Source organism: Hydra vulgaris, chromosome 04 (genome assembly GCF_038396675.1).
Source record: "Hydra vulgaris chromosome 04, alternate assembly HydraT2T_AEP".
Classification (NCBI taxonomy): Eukaryota; Metazoa; Cnidaria; class Hydrozoa; order Anthoathecata; family Hydridae; genus Hydra; species Hydra vulgaris.
In genome coordinates this window covers 24,865,329-24,888,412 of record NC_088923.1, presented here as the reverse complement: position 1 = coordinate 24,888,412, position 23,084 = coordinate 24,865,329, and the positions used below count along the sequence as shown (strand labels likewise).

The 23,084-nt window shown below is 27.3% G+C and overlaps 1 protein-coding gene across 1 annotated transcript in view; it reads right to left on the bottom strand.

Annotated features, from left to right (window-relative positions):
• Nucleotides 1-5,552: 5,552 nt before the first annotated feature.
• The window catches only part of LOC100212978 (mitochondrial import inner membrane translocase subunit Tim23), a 39,708-nt gene continuing 22,176 nt past the window's right edge, over nt 5,553-23,084 (bottom strand). The window contains exons 3-7 of the mRNA XM_065795871.1: nt 19,623-19,719; nt 12,936-13,017; nt 8,211-8,269; nt 5,816-5,926; nt 5,553-5,738 (exon numbers count right to left, since the gene is read on the bottom strand). Coding sequence (XP_065651943.1) covers nt 5,611-5,738; nt 5,816-5,926; nt 8,211-8,269; nt 12,936-13,017; nt 19,623-19,719 — 477 coding nt within the window. The 3' untranslated portion in view covers nt 5,553-5,610. The remainder of the gene's footprint in view (nt 5,739-5,815; nt 5,927-8,210; nt 8,270-12,935; nt 13,018-19,622; nt 19,720-23,084) is intronic.

The following is a 23,084-nucleotide window of genomic DNA, read 5'->3' as shown; positions in this document are numbered from 1 at the left end:
TAAATTGGTAAATTATTACAATTACAATTGGTAAATTATTAACACTTAAGTGATAGCAGATAAAAAAGTTAATTAGCATACAAGGGAAAAATTGCACAAAAAATTTTTTTTTTACTTTTTTAGTCCCAAATAGAAAAAATGCCCATGTATCTTACTCAATAGCATTTCAGCAACCATTTGTTAACATTTTAATTCCTCAACTTTTATCCATTAGATGTTTTGTCATGTGATGTGTAGTTTTTGAGATATTTTAACTGCTCGACTTGTCCTTATGCTCAACTAGCCCCGCTCCACAGTGGGCGGAATTTCAAAAAACCTGGCCAAAAGTCAAAAAATGATTATAATTAAAAAAAATAAATTGAAAAATTCATTATTTATTCTACTTATTTATTTGTTCAAGGAAAACAAGGAAAACTTTTATTTGCATCATTTATCATAATTGTTTCATTTATATTACTTTAAAATAAATCACCACTGTCATCTGAATCATTTATTGTTGAGATATTGTTGATAAACTCAATCACAGACGAATGAGTTTCAGAGTTTTCGTTAATCTCCGGAGGTAATAACATTTGTAAAGTTTGAGAAGACAAAGATCTGCTAACTTTTGCATGAGATTTTAAAAGTGAAGATATTGCAGGATCTGACGAAACCAGAAGTGTGCAAAAAACGTCATGCATTGTATTTTTTCTGGAATTTTTCCTGGAGAAATCTTCGCGATATTTTTTTAAGTCTTTGTTTCTCGATTCCTGTGCATCCTCAGATAGTTGTCCTATGGGTAGTATTGCTGTTTTTGTTATTAAGGCTCCATGAATAAGTACTTTGTGTACTGTTGTAGGCATGTTGTACCAAGGATACTTTTCAACAAAAAGTAGTGCAGTTTCGGTAGAATAGTTATCGAGTTTGTCTGCGTCTATAGGAAAGCCACTAGATAATACCTGTAAAATTACATGAAACCGATTTATTAGTTCTAAATCCACTCCTAGAATATCAGCAGACACTTGTGAGTTTTTAAAAAATCTTCGAGCTGTATTTCCGTCATTTGTATTACCGCATCCTGGTTTCGGTCGATCAACTATTAACCCTAGCTGCAGCTTAAAAGCATTCTGGATTAACAATTTTTGTTGTAATATTATACTTTTTTCAATGTCAGAACGTGCTTGCCATTTTTTTACTCCAAGTTTATACCCAAGATGCAAAAAACATTCAAAAAAGCGAATCCATTTGTGCAACGTTGATAAACCGTATTCCAATTTTGATTCGTCAACTTTTATTTCTTTAACGAAATTGACATTATTGAATTGACTCGAAGTAGCAGAACACAAATAACACCGCATTGTTGATTTCGTCAATGTTATTGCATTGCAAACTTTTCCGTCAATCATTGTCATAACCAATTTATAATGTATTTTAATTTCTATTTCATGTTGAACAATGATAAAAGGAACCAGTGATTTAATTTTATCTTCAATATAGTCTTTTTCATTAATGCTTCTATGGACTTTTTCGTGAAGAAATTGAAGTCTGATAGGTCGGCAAAATCGAGTAGATGAGGGTGTCCTATTTTTCCATAGAATAATATCTTGACCTAAAACTGAATTTGTACACAAAAGTTGTAATGGTACAAGTGAAGTCAGAAAAACATTTGCATCTGAGTTTCTTCCATCGGCAAATCTCTGTTTATATTCGCTATGACCGGAACTGCCATCAAACCCCCACTTAAGAATTAAAATAAAATTTGATAAAATATTTACATTCAAGGACTCAATTACATTTTGTTGAGTTTTTATAATTCTTAAACAAGTGTGATTTAATAAAGATTGCAGTTTTACTTCGGCGCTTATTTCAGTTACCGTTATATCTTCAGGGTAACACATTTTCTTGGCTTCTTTAAGTTTTTCGTAAGATGGTAAAAAAGAAGAGCTATTCGCAATTGCAGCACTTCTTATAATGCAATATTGATGTTTAGAAAGCATTGCTTCCATTAGTATAGAAAGAGCTGTTTCAGCACATAGTTCAGATGTTTGTGAAATTTGGGACAATTTAAGGCTCTCTATATAGTTTGCGACTCGGTGTTGAATTGTGGAAGGTAAATCTTTAACTGTAACTCCGGCATTGCATGCTCCTGAAGCCCGAAGACTCATCTGAGAAGCAAATGCTAACTCGGATGAACTAAATGTCGAACGCATTTCCTCTGTTTTTCGCCGTTTCGTTCGTTCACTAGCTTCATCAAAATTCAAAGGTGGTCGACCCATTGCACTATGGCTTTTTCTCTCTTTATTTCGTGCTTGAACAATCTGAAATTATTTAAACGTTTAGTAAATATAAAAAAGTTTAAAACTTTAATAGAGATAAGCATTAAATAACTTACACAAATATTTGTTGAGGCTTTTAACCAAGTGTCATGTGTCTTCAAAAATATTTTTTTTGTTCGGTTACTACTTTTCCATTTTATTTTTAATTTTGTCAATACATTTTTTAGTTTCTTTTTATCATCTGTTGAAAATTGGAAACAAATTTTTCTTCTTAGACACAACTGTGATTGCAAAATATTAAGCTGGTTATCTAGATCTGAAGATAACTCGTTTTTTAAAATTTAAAAAATTTCAATTCGAGGAATTTGCAAATGATCTTTTTGTGAACCTTAGATATTAATTGAAAATATAATAATTGAAAAAATCATAAAAAAATTATAACTTTACTAAACTAATTAAAAATAAAGTAAAAAGTAATCGATAATATAATATATTATATAAATTCGAAATATAAGAGAAAGGTAAAATATACTGTTAATCATATGATTGTATATAGATATAGTTATTATGTTTTTTGAGAAACTGATTTTGTAAAATTCAATAAAACTATACAAAAATCGTCGTAGCTGAGGTAAAGAAGACGTCGTAACCGAGGGGGTTTGTCTCCCCCCCCCACCCCCCTACACTCTAACTTTGTCAAAATCTCATTCATGTGTGCTACTAATTTTTTTGTAGTTTTATTGCACTTAACAAAATCAGTTTCTCAAGAAACATAATAACTATATCTATATACAATTTGACTGATTTTGTAAAGAAAACAAAACACCGCCATTTTGTTTACTAAAAAACACGACTAGCACTACACAATATAAGTTAATGAAGTATAGGCAAAAATAGGTGCCTTTTCTTTTAATCAATCTTTAGAATACACTTTTATGAACAACATCCAAATTATAACTAAGCGGAATCTCGCGGGTTCACTACTTTTTCAATGCTTGAAAAATAGGTTAAAGAAAATAAATAAACTTTATTCTGTACTTTTTTGTTCGCACTTTTCGCATAAAATTTAGAGAAATAATATAAAACTTTTTACGAAAATATTATATAAATACCTTGAATAGTATCGTCCATAGTTAGTTTTTTAGTAACGATAAATAACTTTTTTGTAAACGATACTTATTTGACCACATTTTTGTTTTGTTTTTAAAATGCCTATTAAGTGATTTTAATAACAGATGTTTAACTGCGTAGATTTAGGTAACTTTAAAATTTATACAATTTTTTCTTATACAATAAAATGCAACAGGGTTTTGTTTAGGCTGGAAAAAACGTTGGCAAAAGTGCATTAGGCCGGGGGGGATTTTTGAGGGGGACGATACAGATTTGGAAGAATAAATAAAGCCTTTTCATTTTATAAAAAAAGTCACCGTACTTTTTGATCACAGTAGTATATATATACACACATATATATAATAATATTTTATAAGTCTATATGTGTATATATATATATATATATATATATATATATATATATATATATTATATATATATATATATACATATATATATAAATAATTAGGCGGGATTTTTGATTTACCAAATACCATCTCGTTGCTTTTTTTCTCAACTTCGAGCAGTGGTTTATATTATAGTGTTTCATTAAATATACTCAGAGCGATTTGATATTTTTAAACAGTTTGCAAATTGAAAATATTGAAATATTATGTTTTAAAATTAAATTATGTTTTATAATATTATGTTTTAAAATTAAATATAGGATAATCGAAGAAAATGCGCTTTACAACGTAGTATCATAATACTTTGCAATTAAACAAATCATTCCAAAGCAAGAGAAATTACAAGCGATTGAGAAAATTATATTGTATGGAAACACCGTGAATTAATTTGGTAATAAAATAAGTAAAGTGGAAAAAATTACTAAATTTAACCTACAGAAAATAGAAAGTAAAGATTATTAAGGAATAATAATTAATAAAAATTTTTATTTTTTATATAACACACCTTTTCTTCAGTTGGAAAGTACCAAATAGTTACTAAAAAAATATATTTTTTTAAAATCTCTTTTTCTTCAATAGATCTTAAAATGAAAAAAAAAAAAATTTTTCCCTGTAGATTTGACCCATTTCAGCCTAATTTTTTAAAACTGTTGTTTGGATATTCTAAAATTTTTATATCTTCCAAACTTATTGAAACGAAAGAACACTGAAAAAGTGAAAGTGGGGCTTTTTTCCCATAAATTGTTTTACCTTTATTATCGTCTTAATTTCCTTGATTTTCTCCTCGTTTAACCTTTCCAGTGTTCTTGCGTTTCAATAAATTTGAAGAAAATTTAGAATTTTTATAAAATTAAGCTCAAATGGGCCAAATCTAAAGAAAAAATTTTCTCCTTTTTTTTTTGTCCAAACAAAGAAGTTATTTTTTCTAAAAAGATTTTTTTAATAATTATATAAAAATTTAAAGAAAAAAAGATTATTATCACATTACATTTTATCAACAAAAACAACAAACAGAACTTACCAAATTAAATAGTCACTGAAATGTTCATAATATGCTGGTTTTAAAGAAAAGTTGCACAAGCTTGTGCAACACGGGCTAAATAGGGTTACCAGATTACAAGGTTTTTTTTACAGAAAACCTGTTTAACAAGTGTTTATTATACATATTTTTTATTCGCCACTGTGTTTCGAGGCCTCATTAACGTAATGTTTAAATGTTTATAATTTTAAATTTAAACAAATTAAATATTGTTTAAATGTTTATAACTACAAATTAAAAATTTAAACAAAATATTTTTTATTTTAAATGCTGTTAGAAATAAAAACCAAAATTGGACCCGTGAATATAAAAGAAATACTAGATCGTTATTTCTTAAGTAAAAAATATCTTTATAAATAAAAAAATCACAAAAATTAAAAGAGGACGAAAAAATACTGGTCACAAATAAGACCAATAATACGAGCATTTAAAAAAGGTAATTTAAAAAAGAAAACAATGTTAACGAACTCGACTTCATCATTTTACAAAAATACAGGGTTTAAACTAAATGATAAAACTGTACTCAATATATTTTAGAAAATTTAGTCTTCTACACTGTCATATGTGTGCTTGCGTGAGTGTATATATATATATATATATATATATATATATATATATATATATATATATATATATATATAATATATATAAATATACACTTGACATTATTGTATTATACGAACACTGACGAATGACAAAAATCTCTTGTGTAAAAGAGCTGCACACTGAGATATCAAGGAATTCATAAAACGATTATCTTAGTTACCATATTAAATTTACAGTTAAGTTGTATAAAGTTTCAAGCCCAACTTGGTTGGGATGAGCTCCATGTTTGACCACGATTGTTCCATAGTTTATTAGAAGCAGAATATGCAAGAGCAAGTGAACCACCAAGACCAGCACCAATAAGAATAGCGCGAGGTCCAGCTAATATTAAAAACTTTATTATAATTTATGCTAGTACAAATGAAACACAAAAAAAATAAAAGTACGAAATAGATAACCTGTGCTTTTAAAAAGAGCGCCAGCTGTAACAGCAGACACATAAGAATTGTACTCATCTTCAACACCTCTGCCTGTTTCAATTGCAGCATTAATACACCCATACATTAACGCTAAATATAAAAATTTATGCGAATAATAAAACCATAGCTAGACTATTGATAGGTTTAAACTTTACTTTGAATGAAGCTTAAAACACCTCATAACATTATTTTAACAATGAAATCTCTTTAACACAAACTATCGTATAAGATTTCTTCCTCAAAAATAGTTGGACTTTTTTAGCTGACTACTTATGATAATTTTTTTTTTTAACTTTATTTAAAATTTTTTGTTTTTAACTTTACTTATTTAAAGACAAGCAGTAATATTTACTAGTACCCACTTCACTCGACTAGTACGTATTTCGTTCATATTCACTTCACTAGTTAAATTATCAAACCGATGATCATAATCACATGATCGTCATACTAAAGACTGTGATTGAAATTTACCTCACTTTCCATCACAATGTGCCACAAAATCTAAAATAATGATGATCATAATCATAATAATTATTATCATTTTGGAATTGTGACACATTGTAACAGGTGTGTGTGTGTGTGTGTGTGTGTGTGTGTGTGAGTATATGTGTTATAGCATACATTCCAGAGGAAAAATTAAACGTTTTAAAAACTTTTTATGATAGTAATTAATTTAAAACCTTATAAGCGGGTACTGTTATAAATAATTAAAGAAGTATTCAATATTAACTATTTTTTAACATATCATTAATTTTCATACCATTTACTTATAGTTTTTTAAATATTGTAACAATGTTATAATTTAAATCAATGTAATTTTTAATAACTATTTTATCTTTTACTTTTAATAACTTTATTTATAAATATATAACATTTATAATAATTTTATTAATCATTTAATTACAAATCTAAATTAAATTATATAAAAATTAAAAGGAAGACCTAAACCCATTTTTATCAATCCTCGAATATATAATTTCACATATAAGAACTTTTCTTGTTGACAATTTATTGTAGATTATTTTGTTAATTGTACGAATATATTGCTCTTTTTTTTTTAATACAGAAAGTTGTTACAAGAAGTCTAAAAGATAGAGTTTAAACAATTAAACCTCCCAGGACGTATTTTATTGATCCTTTTTTGCTAGTATTTATAAATATATATGATCTGATAAATAATATATAAATAATAATGTAAACTGTATGTGTTAGGAAAACATGAAGCTCGGAGAATGTTTGCCATAAAAAACTAGATAAAAGCTTTTTGAACATGAAGAAACAGTTACAGTAAAAAACTTTAATTTATTTTGTTGAATGAAGAGTCACACAAAATTGAACTTTGTTTGATGAAACAAGTGATGAAACTCGCTTCGGCAGCAAACTCAACAATTACACAAAAATATAAACAATAATACAACCCACATTAAATGTATCAAGAGAAGTTCATAAAATTATCTGCCAAATAAACTTTTATATTACATGTACCAAATACAACTTGTTTAATTTATGTAAGTTTGATGAAAAGCCATTTGCCCTGATTTTTTCAAAATTTAACCTAATCTCCCTGATAATTCCCTGATTTTTTTTGCAGATATCTGAATTCCCTGACTTTTACCTGATCTGGCAGACACCCTGATATATATATATATATATATACATATATATATACATATATATATATATATATATATATATATATATATATATATATATATATATATATATATATATATATATATATATATATATATATATATATATGTATATATATATATATATATATATATATATATATATATATATGTCTATATATATATATATATATATATATATGTATATATATATGTATATATGTATATATATATATATACATATATACATATATATATACATATATATATATATATATATATATATATATATATATATATATATATATATATATATATATATATATACAATATATACAATATATACAATATATACAATATATATATATGTATATATATATATATATATATATATATATATATATATATATATATATATATATATATATATATATATATATATATATATATATATATATATATGTATATATATATTTGTAGAATAGGTAGTAGAGTAATAAATACAAAAGAAAAAGATTTTTATGAGTCTTTATTGACAAAACACTGAGTAATATAAAAAAGTTGATAAGTAACTTTCTACTAATTTATTGTTCTACTCTTTTATAAACATGTGTTTAATGTTATTAAAAGATAAATTATTACAATAAATTAGTAGAATATTACACAGACACACACGCGCACACACACAACTTCACCGTAAAACTTGATATTCTAAATTCTAAATTGAAAACAACAATACTAACCTACAACAGCCAAGTTATTTCCAAGAAAAGGTCCTCTTCGAGTACATCCATTTAACAAACTTGAAAAAATAAGAGTAATTATTTTATGAGATCACTTTTATCATTTTATTACTACCTTTATTATTTTATTATATTTCCATCATTGTTTATAAATAAGATATTGATAAAATTAAAATAATTTGAAATTTATTAAAAACTTATCATGTTTACAAAAACATAATTCTTGAGAAATTTTTTTTCTCTTTAAATACATATTGATACCTTAAAGCACATAAGTGCTATGTCTACCTATTTTAAAAATCTTGATATTGGTATCCATGAACTTGTCATAAAAATCAGAAGATTTAAATTAAAACAGTTTACTGTCATTATACTTGGTAAAATAAAAACATTTTTAGTTTAAATCATAATTTATTCACATATTTTACTGCTCTCCAAATTGACTGCCAGGTTGAAACTCTCCCCACTCCAGATTTTTTTAATTAATCAAATGCATTAGTAAACAAAATTTAAGTGTCAGAAGAATCTGAACTGAGTGCTAAGTATGCATATTTTCAAAATTAAAACTTATAATTTTTTACTTTTTTTTATGGAGTTTTATTAAAGTCAGGCATTAAGGTGGTCAAAATAGGCTATTTAAGGCTGCTTTCCAGATATAACTATCACTTTTCAACATGGCCTCGGATTTCAAATTATGCAGTTTGCTTGTTAAAAGTGTCAGATCAAATTTAACACCTATAACTTCTTGAATTTTTTCATGTACCTTCAGTACATGAAAAAATTCAAGAATAAATCTGGCCAAACTTTGATTCTAATGTTAAAGTTTGTCCTTCAGCAGTTTGTTCCAACTGCAAAAGAAACCTAATTAGTCTAAACAAAGGAAAGGCTGCATATCTTTCATTTATGCTTTTAATTTTGATACATAAACATATTAGCTCTGATCTAATTAATGAATCACTTTTGCATTTTAGATAAATAGAAATATTATTAGAAAAACCTCTTCACTACTATATATCCAGACAAATGTTGAGTAAGAATTAAACTTTTTAAATGTGAATAAGAAAATCTGTGGGCTACTTGTCTTGGTATATTAATACTATTTTATAATTTAAATAAGGTTGATTGAAGTTTGATTCTTTTTGTTACATTACAGTTTGATTCAATGTATTATAGTTTTTTATGTAATTCCAAGTTACTATTAAAATAGTTTTAAATTTCTTACTTTAATGGAGCTCCACATTATGATGGGAGTTGTGTATAAACTTAGTATTATGCTTTTTTATGTTTGGCCAGGTTTTCATTACAGATTGAAAACATTACATACTAATGAGAGGGTAACATGGATTGCTAATTGATTTATGTCTTCGTTAGATATTTTGGAAAGGCATGTTACCTTAACTGCAACGCTTGATAATTTAGCAATAATTTAGTAAGTTTTCATTACAAAATCAGGAGTGTTCGGTTTAGAAATGGGTACAGATATTTCTGTTAAAGTTGAAGACTTCAAACATTCAGTTTTTAGTTTCCAATTATATGCAAACGATATTTTTGACTACAATTTGAATGTTTCCTGGAAAATACATATTTTAGTGTGTCATATTCTTCCCATTATAAAACACAATAATATTAGCTTGGGAAACTATGCAGAACAAAAAGCTGTTCACCACAAATTTAAAAAAACTTGGGTGAACCATAGGACACAAAAAATATGGAAAACTAAAACCTGCTACAGGAATACGTACCGTAAAAACACCAAAAAAAGCACATTTCAATAACTTTTTTATTATTTGCTTTTGAGAAAAACTGTTTTGAATGTGTTTAGAGTTGCTTAAAGTTCTTCCCAGCTAGTTTGATATATTTTTAAGAAATAATTTTGTTGTTATTGTTAACTGAACTTTTGTTGTTTTTTGTATGTGTACCCCAAAAACCGCATTCAATTTATCAATTGTATCTCTGCAGCTAGTGAACCTATGAAGCTGAAATTTGGCGTGTCCTAATATTATTTGATCTGCTTTAAATAAAACCAGCTACTCCTAACTTAATCTTGGAGAAAATACCCAATGCACCACAAAAAACACAAGATAGATTTTTAAAATGACATTCTATAGGCTATACATGTGTTCTCGCTTTTTACTATGATTATATTTGATTCTATGTAACCTCTTGATTCTAAAGATGTCATTGCAGTGTTTTAAACAAAGTTTGCATCGTGTTTTTTATATATTAAAAATCAATAACATTTTTAGAACATAATAATTGCAAGAATTTATTAAAACTTACTTTGTGTTTGAACCTAGAGCAAAACCTAAATTTTTACTTGAAAGTTGTTTTTTTAGTATCAATCAAACCAAACCTTGAAATAATATCTATTCATGTTACTCAGGTCTATGGTTCAATACGTGCAAAAGATGTTGCAGCTAAAGTGAAAGATATAAAAGAAGAGAAGTGACAAAAGATACAGCAAAAGAAGGAAGCCAAAAAAAAATTTATTTAATGTAAAGTTGAATGTTTTTGCAAACAAAGGAAATGTGGCTTTTGGCCTAAAGCAATGTCCTAATTGTCTTAATGTTCTCCATTCAATTTGCAGCAAAGTGAGTTGCAGAGTTGATGGTGTTAAACTGGTTATGCTTTTACCAGCAAACCAGCACTTCTCCACATCTAAAAGACTGATATACAACCATTATAACGAATGCAACGACAATCAATAATCTTTTTTTGAATTAAAGTAATCAGTTAAAGTACTATTTTATTTATCTATGTTATCTTAATATTGTTGTAGTAACCTATTGTTATAGTAATTTAATCAAGTCTGCAGCCATTTTAGATGTCTGTGTTATTACTGCTGTGTTCAAATAATGTTTTTAAGAAAAATATATATTATTTTCTTTAAAAAAAATCAAATACAATGGTAATTTATTGTTGTTGTTTTTTACTTCAAAACATAGTCTATAAAGTGAATTCTATAAAATGTACCCCAAAAACAACAAAAATAATTGGTTTCTTTATGAGGGTGTTATAAAGATTTATAACTACTGAAGAAAAAAAAACTTTTTTCAGCATCTAGTTATAATCCATAGGTAATAGAAAAACTATATTTTGCTAACTTATTCTCTCATACGGCTTCTAGGCTCCTACAAAACAAAAAAAACTACACACTTTTATAATTGAAATTTTTACTATACTGCAAATACCAAAGTATTTAACAAATAAAAAAAACCACTAAAGCTGCTTTAATTTATAGGCTGACATATTAGCTATCATATTGTATCAAGTTTTTTGAATCCTGAATCTTTTTCTACATGCTAGGTCACTTGAGCCAACATTGTGGTTTTTGCGGTACGGTTGGTTTTGCGGTACATATACCTGTATAGTGAATTTTAATTTAAACAATCAATAATGCGGTAGTAATGAAGCTGTAGAGCACTCGCCTTATAAGCGAGAAGTTCCATATTCGATCCCCACCATTTCCCTGGTAGTACCGCACTTAACTTGCTTTTCCGCGCAGCAGCCTTGTTCGCCGAGGTTTTGTGTTTCGGAGTTATAGAGTTGAGAGAGGGTTGTAAACACAAAAAGTAGCCTCCTCGACTGTAGTGGTCTTCTCAGCCTTGGGGAGGTGAATAATTAAAAAAAAAAATGAAATTGATGTTGATGGCTTATTTTGACGACCATAATGGCTGACTTTAATAAAACTTGGGGAAAAAAATAGCAAAAAATTATAAGTTTTAATTTTGGAAATATACATACTTAGCACTTCAGATTTTATCAGAAATATACATACTTAGCACTTCAGATTTTTCGGAATTAAATTGCTTTTACTAATGCATATAATCGATTAAATGTAAAAAGAAAAGAAAAAAGGAGCAAAGAGAGTTTCAACCTGGCAGTCAATTTGAAGAACTGTGATTTGCGCATTAATGTGCTAAGTCCAGACTTTTAAAATCCTATTAAGAAATAATTCACTTCATTTATGATGTTGATATGATAAAATATTCATAGTATACACTGATAAAATTAAAAAAATAAACAAATAAATAAATTAAATAAAATAAACAACCTAATTTTCTAGAAATAACAATTTTGGGAGACAATAAAACTTTTTGCATTTACTGAAAATATCAAAAAGAGGACATAACACTTTTGTATTAAGACATAGTGTGTTAAGACATTGATATATACCTAAAAACAATTCATACTCACAAACAATTTATACAGCCACACAGACAGACAAAATTCAATTACTTTGGTTGTTGTGATCAATAAATTGAGCTAGTGTAATCAATAACTTATGTTATCAAATATCCTAAACAATTAGGAACATTTATTGTATCTAGTACATGATATCAGTACATACTTTATGATAACATACTTAAAAAATTGTCATGACTAAAAATTTACTTTTTAAATTTAAACGTTTGAGTTACCTTCTTTTCATTTATATACTATATACAACTAAATATATTATTATTTATATTTAATGTAATAATATATATAAATTTTTATTTATTTTTAATAAAAACAAAAATTCATAGCATTAGTAATGAAAATATTTATTTATAATGACCTGTAATATTTATAAAAACTCTACAATATTATTATTATTTTTTAAAATTTAATACTCTGGGTGAAAAGTACTAAGGGCACAATCATTTCTATATAAAACTAAATGTTGAAAGAAAAATGAAGTACGAATATAAAGGAAACAAAAAATAAAATAAAAACAAAAACCTGTTAAGACGAAGTTTGAAAGTTTTGCCTTCAGGATTTCTTAAACCTTCCATAACACCCCAAACACCACCAGAAAATATTCCTGAAAATGTTTTAAAAACAAAAATTAAAAAATAATATATATATATATATATATATATATATATATATATATATATATATATACATATATGTATATACATACAGTATCGGACAAAACGAGTGCAACCAAATAATGCTAATTTAATTTCTTTATATAAAAGTGCTGCATTTTTTCAATTTAGAGAAATAACTATGTAACTGTTTGGAGACAAAGTTCTTCATGTTTTATTCATCGCAAAGTTCATTATTTGTACACAAAAATTAATAAATTAATCAAAAGTATTAAAAAAAGTTGATTTCTTTCTGGACAAAACAAAAGCAACTCGATAAAATGAAATGATAAATGACCAAGCTGTATTTCGCTATCAATATTTCGTGGGGAATCCTTTGTTGTCGATCACAGCCTTGCATCTTCGAAGCATAGATTCGATCAGGTGATCAATGAAACTTTGTGGAATCGCTGCCCAGGCCTTTTGGATTTGTTCAAACAGTTGATCCTTATTACGAACACCTTCACAATTAATTCTGCGGTTGACAATCTCCCACAGGTTCTCGATAGGGTTGAGATCCGGAGATTTAGGCGGCCAATCCATCACCGATAGGTGGTTGTCTTGAAACCACTGCTTGACTACTTTTGCAGTGTGTTTCGGATCGTTGTCTTGCTGAAAAACCCATTTTATTGGCATATTCCATTCAGCATGAGGTAACATTACATCTTTCAGGATATTTTTATACATGAAACAGTCCATTATTCCATCGTTTCGATGTATTGGACCTAGACCATTAGCAGAAAAACACCCCCACACCATTACATTGCCTCCACCATGCTTCACGGTCTTATGGCAGTAACGTAAATCGAGGCGTTTTCCGGCCGGTCGACGTAAACGGCAAATGCCATCGCTCCCAATGATGCTGAACTTCGATTCATCACTGAACAGGACAGTTCGCCATTTCTGCACATTCCAGTCAATATAAGATGTAGCAAACAGGAGTCTTTTCTTCTGGTTTTTTAATGAAATCAGTGGTTTCTTTGCAGGCCCTCAAGAAAACAATCTGGCTTCAACAGCACGTCATCTGATTGTTTGGTCCGATACAGGCAGCTCTAATTGCTTTTGTATCTCGACTGATGATATCCAGGGATCCTTCTTGATGGATCTGACGATCATAGAATCCTCTCTAGAAGTGGTGGAACGCGGTCTTCCACCTTTGTTATCTGCTGCCAACTTCCTCGTAGAACGATATTTGGAACATAGTCTTGATACGGTCCATTTTTCACGCAATATTTATCACAAATACTTTTTTGTGACATTCCACTTACGTAATCGCCAATAATTTTCTTTCTTAGTTCCAATCCAAGACTGTCGGGAGCCATTTTTGCACTTGAAGTCATAAAAATAATAAAAATAAATAATCACGCTTCTCAAGGCTTACCGTGTTACATTTAGCTTGTGATGATACAATAATGCTCTGTTGAACACAATGTCTTGGTTGGATGTGGACTGTAATGATTTAATGAAACACTTGTTGTATTTCACTTCTTGTATTGATGTTCTTCGATAAAACACTTTGATAAAACTCACTTCGATAAACTTTCTTGATAATACTGACTGATTGACTTTCATATAATGACTGAATTACATGTCGATTTACATGTCTCTTATATAGTAAAATGAACCTGTGTGAGCCTGTTCTGGAAGATTCTAGATGCTTCTTTTCGATGCTTCTGGAAGCTTCTGAATGTGTCTGGATACTTCTGAATGTTTCTGAATGTTTCTGGATACTTCTGGATGCTACTGGATGCTTCCAGATGCTTCTTCTGGAAACTTCTGGAAGCTTCTGCATGCTTCTGGAAACTTGTGGAAACTTCTGAATACTTCCTTTAATTATTAAAAAACTTCCGTGACGTTGACACGGACCAGACTTAAAAAAATGAAACAAACCAAAAAAGTTGCACTTGTTTTGTCCCCTGCAAAATGGCACTTGTCAACGAAATTCTGCCTGTGTGCTGTCACCTGTCAGCTGATTGCTCATGTCATGGCATGCTATAACTCCAGACTCCTGAACTGTTTGCTGTGGTAGTATAGTTTGTTTCGTTTTTAAGACATGTAAAATTAGGAACACTTTTTAGCATTGTTTGATGTTGGTTGCAAATGTTTTGTCCAATACTGTATATATATATATATATGTATGTATATACAGTTAATATATATATATACATATATATATATATATATATATATATATATATATATATATATATATATATATATATATATATATATATGTAAATGCGGTAGTGGTGTAGTGGTAAAGCGCTTGCTTCATAAGCGAGAGGTTCTGAGTTCGATCCCCACCACATCCCTGTTAGTACCGCGCTCAACTTGTTTCTCCGCGCAGCGGCCTTGTTCGTCAAGGTTCGTGTTTCGGAGTTATAGAGTTGGGAGAGGGTTATAAACCACTATTAAGTAGCCTCCTCATCTGTAGTGGCCTTCTCGGCCTTGAGGAGGTGAATAACAAAAAAATAATAATAATAATAATATATATATATATATATATATATATGAACATTTTGTGATTGTGTCGAGCCCACCTAGTGTAAGCTTAAAAAATGAAACAATGTATTTACTGGTGTAAGCTTAAAAGAAAGAAACAATGTAATTAAACTTTTATTGATATTTATTTTAACTTTATTTTATAACTTTTACATCGTTATGATCTTTTCTATTTATTTAGCAAAATTAAGTCAGTTTTAAAAAAACTAACTTCGCGCACATTTTTTATTAAAAAAAACTAAGAGCTAATGCGCTAGTACTAGCTAGCGTTATTAGAGAAAGTCTTTTATCAAAAATTTTTCAAGCTCTTTAACAATATTCTTTTATTCTAGTAATTCCCAACTAAACAGTGGTTGCTTGCAGCCTTGTTGAAAGTGAATTAGTTTAAAAATAAAATAAAATGGTATCCTTTTAATACTGCAACTTTAATTCAGAGAGAAAAAAAATAAAATAATAACAATGTAATAAATCTCCTATAGCGTAATATGTAACAAACGGCTTTTATACAGCTTTTTCAGTGGATATAGTGGCACTCATTAGTTGTATTGGCAGCAATCTTTTTCAATGTGACGTCAGAGTGTTAACACACATCTAAACACGCATACATAATTTATATATATATATATATATATATATATATATATATATATATATATATATATATATATATATATATATACATATATATATATATATATTGATAAATGTTGTATGCTGCTGGAAATACAACTCTAGTCTGTTTAAGAGTGAATATCTTTTTAAAAAAAATAGATCAAATAATATTAAAATAATTTAAATGAAAAAATACAACTTTATAATGGAACTTAAAGTTTCATGCCATTCACAGGCCTTGTTACGAGATTTCGCTGCGTAGCGAAAACGCGTAACGCATTTCTAAGTAACTTAACTCAGCAAATATATTTTGCATCGTTAGAAGTTATATTGCGTCACTAGCGTCTTTTCAAGTACCGCATTGTAATTAAAGTTATTTTATTAACGCGTTAAAAATCATACAAACAGTTTGTTTTTTTCTCACTATAACAAAAGTTACAAATAAAATCTAAGTTCTTATTAAAAAAATCATTTTTATTATTTTTTTCAAATATGAACTAAATTTTATTTTGAAAAAATATTTTTTTCATGAAACATAAAATATTTGTTTATTTTCTTATGATTTTATATTTGGTTTTCGGTTATTTTATTAACTGTTAATACATTTTTTCTTATTTAATTTGTGAACTCTTTTTAATAATGTTTTTAAACAATAAAGTTTTTTTTTGTTATTTATCAGTTACCGATAACATATTTGTGATCATAATTTATTTTCATAAATTAAATGAACGTCATTAAAACTTTACGTTATTGAATTAACAATAAACAAAATATCTTATTAATAAAATATTTACATCAAAATAAATCGTGCATTTTTTAAACTAATTATGACTAAAAATAATTTTTATATTTAAAAGGAATTTATATATTTAATTCCTTAAGATAAAACTTAAAACACTTCTTTTTTTTTAACTAATTTTAAATAACAAAAAAAAAATTATGAAACAAACTGTTTCTTTAACAAAAAAAATCTATTATTTTACAATTGCGGTTAAATGCTTTTATTTCTTCTGAATAAACGTCACGTTAACGGTGGTAATCAAAAGATAATTTAAATATTCTGAAAGATATAAGTTTTTGTGTAGCGCAAAACTGCTGAACGCGTAGGCAAATCGCCTTTTCGCAAGCAAAATGCGAGCTGCGTAGCGCTTCTTAACAAGGCCTGCATTCACCAATCATCAGCCATATTATCCAAATATAAAATAAAAACCGTTATAAAAATTACAAGTTTAGCATTGCAACGGCATCTGGCTTCAAGTATACATGATTTAATATTTTTTAATTGCCGGAATCAAAGTTAGTAAAAATTTTTTCCTATGCCTACAAGCAGAAACCAATTCACTTTTTTTGTTAAGTAGCAATCGACTATCAAAAGTCATAATAAAATATTTTTCATTGATACAAAGTTTACATTTTTTTGTAGAAAGGTTAAACGATTGGCATCTTTTAATTATGTTCCACTTAATTATAGGCATGTTACCAGCATCTTTAAGTTTCCAGATTTCCTTAGAAAGTTCTGTATCATTTCTATACCTGGTTGCATTAAATGATTTAAGGTGGTTTGCAAATCTGAGCTTAAATGTGTTTTCACTTATACCGATGTAAGATTTTTCTGTAAGACTAGGATTAGGTGATGCTAAAGTGGCATTATATACAACATTTTTTGATAGACATTGGTTATTTAACGGGCATGCAGTTTTCTTAATGCAGTTGCAATTTATATCATTAGCGATGAGTTTGTTGCGCAAAATGTGTGAATTAATAATTGATCAAATATTTGGCATGCAGCTGTAATTAATTTTTATTGTGTTTCTGTTGAAAATTTTGTGCAGCTTATGATGTAGTGGAAAATGCAAGTCAATTAAGTTTAAGAAAAGGTGTCCAATTTTTGTTACCACATTTTTACTGAAAGGAGGATTACACATATAATATTTCTTTTTCGTTTATTAGCATTTAAATTTGAATGATATTGAAGATTGTTGTGAAAGTTCTAATGCGTCTTTATAAATAGGAGCAGTCTTTTGAAAAATTGTTTTAAAAGGCTTAATAGATGGTTGGAGCTAGCATGGATATAATTTAACATACTATCAGGTTTATGGTAAGGTTGAAAAATGTAGTAAATAAGATTAAATGTAACATCAAGGTAATCAACAATTTTCATATTAGATTGAATGGAAATACAGAGGTTGTTTTGTTAAAATATTTGAGTAAAATGCTTTTTAATTTTTTTCCATTTTTGGAACGCTTGCGATTTTGAACACTGCTAAGCCATCGTCTCTGTATAATCAAAAATCAGATTTTTTATAAAGTTGCGATATCTGGAAGAGAAGAAAAATACAAACTAACTGGTATACTTCCGCTCCAACAAATACACCCATGGTAACATCAAACAAACAGCTGGATTTTTAAATCCAAACTTGGTCATTAGGAAATAATAAAGACTAACGCGCATGGAGAATTAAAGATTTATGATCAGCATGAATGGAAACGCATCTGCTAAGTTTATGGAATTGATAAATAGCTTTTCATTAATAGAAGGGTAAAAGTCAATGATGTCGAAAATATGGAATTTATAATGTAATCAAACAATTGGAAGAACTGTTTATTTTGATTTTGTTAAAAACATCATGATTCTTCAGAATAGTAAACTTGTACTAAGTAAACTACTAACTAAACTTGTATTATTTATAACAGTTTTTATTTTATATTTGAATAATATGACTGATGATTGTCAAATGGCATGAAACTTTAAGCCCCATTATAAAGTTGTATTTTTTCATTTAAATTATATATATATATACATGTGTGCATGTGTGTGTGTGTGTATATAAATATATAAATATATATATATATATATATATATATATATATATATATATATATATATATATATATATATATATATATATATATATATGCCTTGTTATGAATAACGCAAAAGCCCACTATTCTCAGGTTATGAAATCTCGTATTTCTTTACAAAAATCAGGCTCTCATGACTTCTGGAGAATCTTTAATAGTACCAATAATAAGGGCGAATCTGTTATTTCACCTCTCTTGTATGGTTCAGATTTTGAATTTTGCGAGGAATCAAACTTTTGACTATAAGGAGCTTCCTAATGTAACCACAAGGATATTTACAAGCCAAGATTCTTACGTTCTTCCTACCCTTACCCACAAGTAAATAATAGTTTTATATCATCATTATTTTTCTAGGTAAGTAACCTTAACCACAGATAAGAAGCTTTACTTGTCAAACAAAGGAGAAATTAGAAGCCATAAAAATCTTCTAATAATATAATATAAATATTTGCCAAAATATTTTATTAAATGATTAATAAAAAATAAAGAAAATAAAAGAAAAAATTGTGAATAAAATCTGAACAGGTGTTCTTTTTGTTGTAAGCATTAAAAAAATTGGGTATTCAATTCAAGCACATACCAGCCATGTACAATGATCCAACACTTGAAAACATTCGCTCCCCCCAACCTCTTCTTTTCTTAGAATCTTCAGCAAATACGTATTCTGCTCCATTATCCTAAACATATATATATATATATATATATATATATATATATATATATATATATATATATATATATATATATATATATAACTTTTTTCTAAAACATTAAACTTTTTTACTATAATATGTACAAATTTTTTATTCAATAAATGAATGAGTCATGGAATGAACAACCTCAAGTAACTGTTGATGCATTTGAAATGTAAGAAATGAAGAACTTTAAAAATATTCGACTTATGGCTTTTGAAGCCTAACACATAGATTTAGTCTCTATTTCTATTGCTCTATATTTAGTCCCTGTTTCATTTATGAGTTTCTGCATATTTTATAAATATCAAAAAATATATTTATCATTATTTTAATTTTATACTGCAAATAATTTTTAATAACTATGAAATGCTAATAATTTGATAATTATGAAATGCTTTAATAATTAGGAAATGCTATCCCTTTTCATTGATAATATTGAGTATATGTTACATAATTTTTAAGGTGTTTATATTGATAATAATTCAGATGGAAAAATCGCATTGAAAATTCATGTAAAAAAGCACCAAAAATATAATTCTTAAAAATATTTCTATTTTAATCATAGTCATATTAAATTTGAAACCAAAAAGCAAACTTAAAAGTTATATTAGTGGCATTAGTCACATTTAATAAATTTTAGTAAAGGTTTTGTTAACACTTAGTTTACCCATGCAAAGCCTCTATTAAGAAATGAACACACTAAATGTATACAACCTAATATTTATAATGTACTGTTTTATGCTTTATCAGTTTTATTTTATGATTTTCATTTTTTAAAAGATGCAGATAATAGAATCACAAAATTTGACGTTAGAAGTTTTGTGTAAATTGATAACCTGAATAAATACATAAAAGTACATAATTGTATTTAACTCTTAATGACATGGTTTTGTAGAAATAATAATCCTGGAGCTGGAGATTTTCCCTATATACTCTTTGTAAAATTTTAAGATTTATTTTGAGTGTACATAGTTTTATGTGATCCAAAATTTACTTTACAAAAAAATAAATAAATAAACATTTTTGGTGTGTCATAATAAATATATTTAATTATGCTTTATTAATTAAATAAACCAAATTAAGTAAATAAATAAAAACTCATTATTTAATTTATTTTAATATTAATAAGTGTTCATCATGTATACAAATTTTATCAGTACTGGTTTATATAAAATATACTTCATTTAAAAACGTCATATAAGGTAGTAATAATAAGTAATACTTAATCATACTATCCTCAAATCATCACTGTATATAAGACAAAAACATGAAGGAAATTTAACACAGTGCAAAAAAATCATTTGTGCAAACTAGTTATTGATACATTTGAGAAACTTTTTGTAAAAAAACTTTATTAAAATGAAAAACATTTGTAAATTAAAAATAAATCACTATAGAAGAGTTTCATAAACAAACATGGCTAGATAAAAGAGAAATATGGAAAATAAGGAGCAACTGTTGGAATAAAAAAAATATTAACTTAAAATAAAGATGCTGATATATTTACAGTTACACTCAAGCAGAAGAAAATAATAGTAAAGACATGAAACAAAACATAAACTACTGTATTCAATGATGGTGGGTTAAAAGACCAGCAAAAGAAGATTAACGACCAGTAACAAGTGGCAATTGAATTATTGACAGAGCTATTGCATTAATCACTTACCTTAAAATTTTGATTTTGCACTGTTAGATATTGAAATAAAAACTCTGTTGCTAAAGCTATTTCCTACTCTGCTACAGCTAATGATTGGAACAACCTGTCACCATCTCACAAAAGAGTTTACTTGAACTCTCTACATTAATTTCTAAACATTTTAACTGAGTCTTGTTTTACTGCCTACTGGAAAACCTGCTGCATCTGTGGTTTCAATTTTTAACCACTTTAACTATTTCTCAATCCCTCTTGTAACTATTTCCTTACCTTTTTTTTTTTTTTTGTAATTCACCTTCCCAAGGTCGAGAAGGTCACTACAGATGAGGAGACTACTTGTGGTTATGACCCTCTCTCAACTCTATAACTCCGAAACACGAACCTTGACAAACAAGGCCGCTGCGCAGAGAAACAAGTTGAGTGCGGTACTACAAGGGACCTACCTTTGATATCTTGAGTTTAAAAACTTACTCCCTGTTATTCAATACAGATTTCAATCCTCTCATTCTGCTGCTAACTTGCTATATGTTATAAAAGAATGATTAACCAATTAATATTTTGTTTTAAAAATAAAACATAAATATAATTTTTAATTATCTATATTTTATTGTTATAATAACAATTTAGTGATTTTTCAAGAACTAAAAAAAAAATTATTTTCACTTTGACAGTATTGGTGAGAAATGTAAACAAATAATACAATTACAATGCAGCAGTACAATAGCCTGACTGCCATTTACAATGCTGTCTGGAAAAAATCATTCTGAAACTAGGAAGGATTTTTCATTAGACAATAAAGCAAAATCAATATTTAAGTGTTAACATTGTAGAGTCTAACTCAAACTCTAATCATCAACTTGTATCATTCAAAGCACAAACATATAAACATGTTAACTATTTATTTATATGATGGCATAAAAAAATCTTTACATATTTAAGCAGGGAAGAGTTGCTGAAGTTGTAATAACACTTACAGAATAAGTCTTTTTTAACTGAAAATGATTCAACTATGAAATATTTATGATTTGATTAATTTAAACAAACAGCCCTACTATACTTTTAATCACAATTCAACTTGCATTGATTGCATTTTTATAGAAAATAAATTAATTTTTGTCAAGGTACCATTTTGTTCAAATCAAGGCACCCAGATTCCTAAATTCAAGTACTTTGATTCCTCAAAATTTACTAAACATAATATTCTTTTTGTGATTTATAAATGTAACTATTTATTTTTAATTTAAACCTAAATTATTTCTTTAACACTTTGATTTTATCATTGATTAAGTAAGGAAAACTTTATAGCTTTGATGAAGGAAACTTTAGACTTTTTTTGTTAAATCACTGCTATATCATACTTGCAGTAATTTATAAAATAAGTTTATGTTATTAAATAAATTTAAATAGGAAAAAATGAAAGAAAATTAATAATTTAAATAATTTGTGTACTGTTTTTATATTTTTGTTTTTTTTAGAGTGGTTGTTATTAAATATAATACTTCAAAATATATATTTTTTTAATACATATACTTGTTACATTAACATTAATCATTTGCAATCGGACTCAATAACTTTAGTAAAACACATACAGCTGCATGAGCCTCAGTTGACCATTGGTCATAGTAGAATAAAAGGAAGGGGGTGAGTAATAATCTCACTGAGCCAAATTTTAAAAAGCAACAGGTATTCAAAA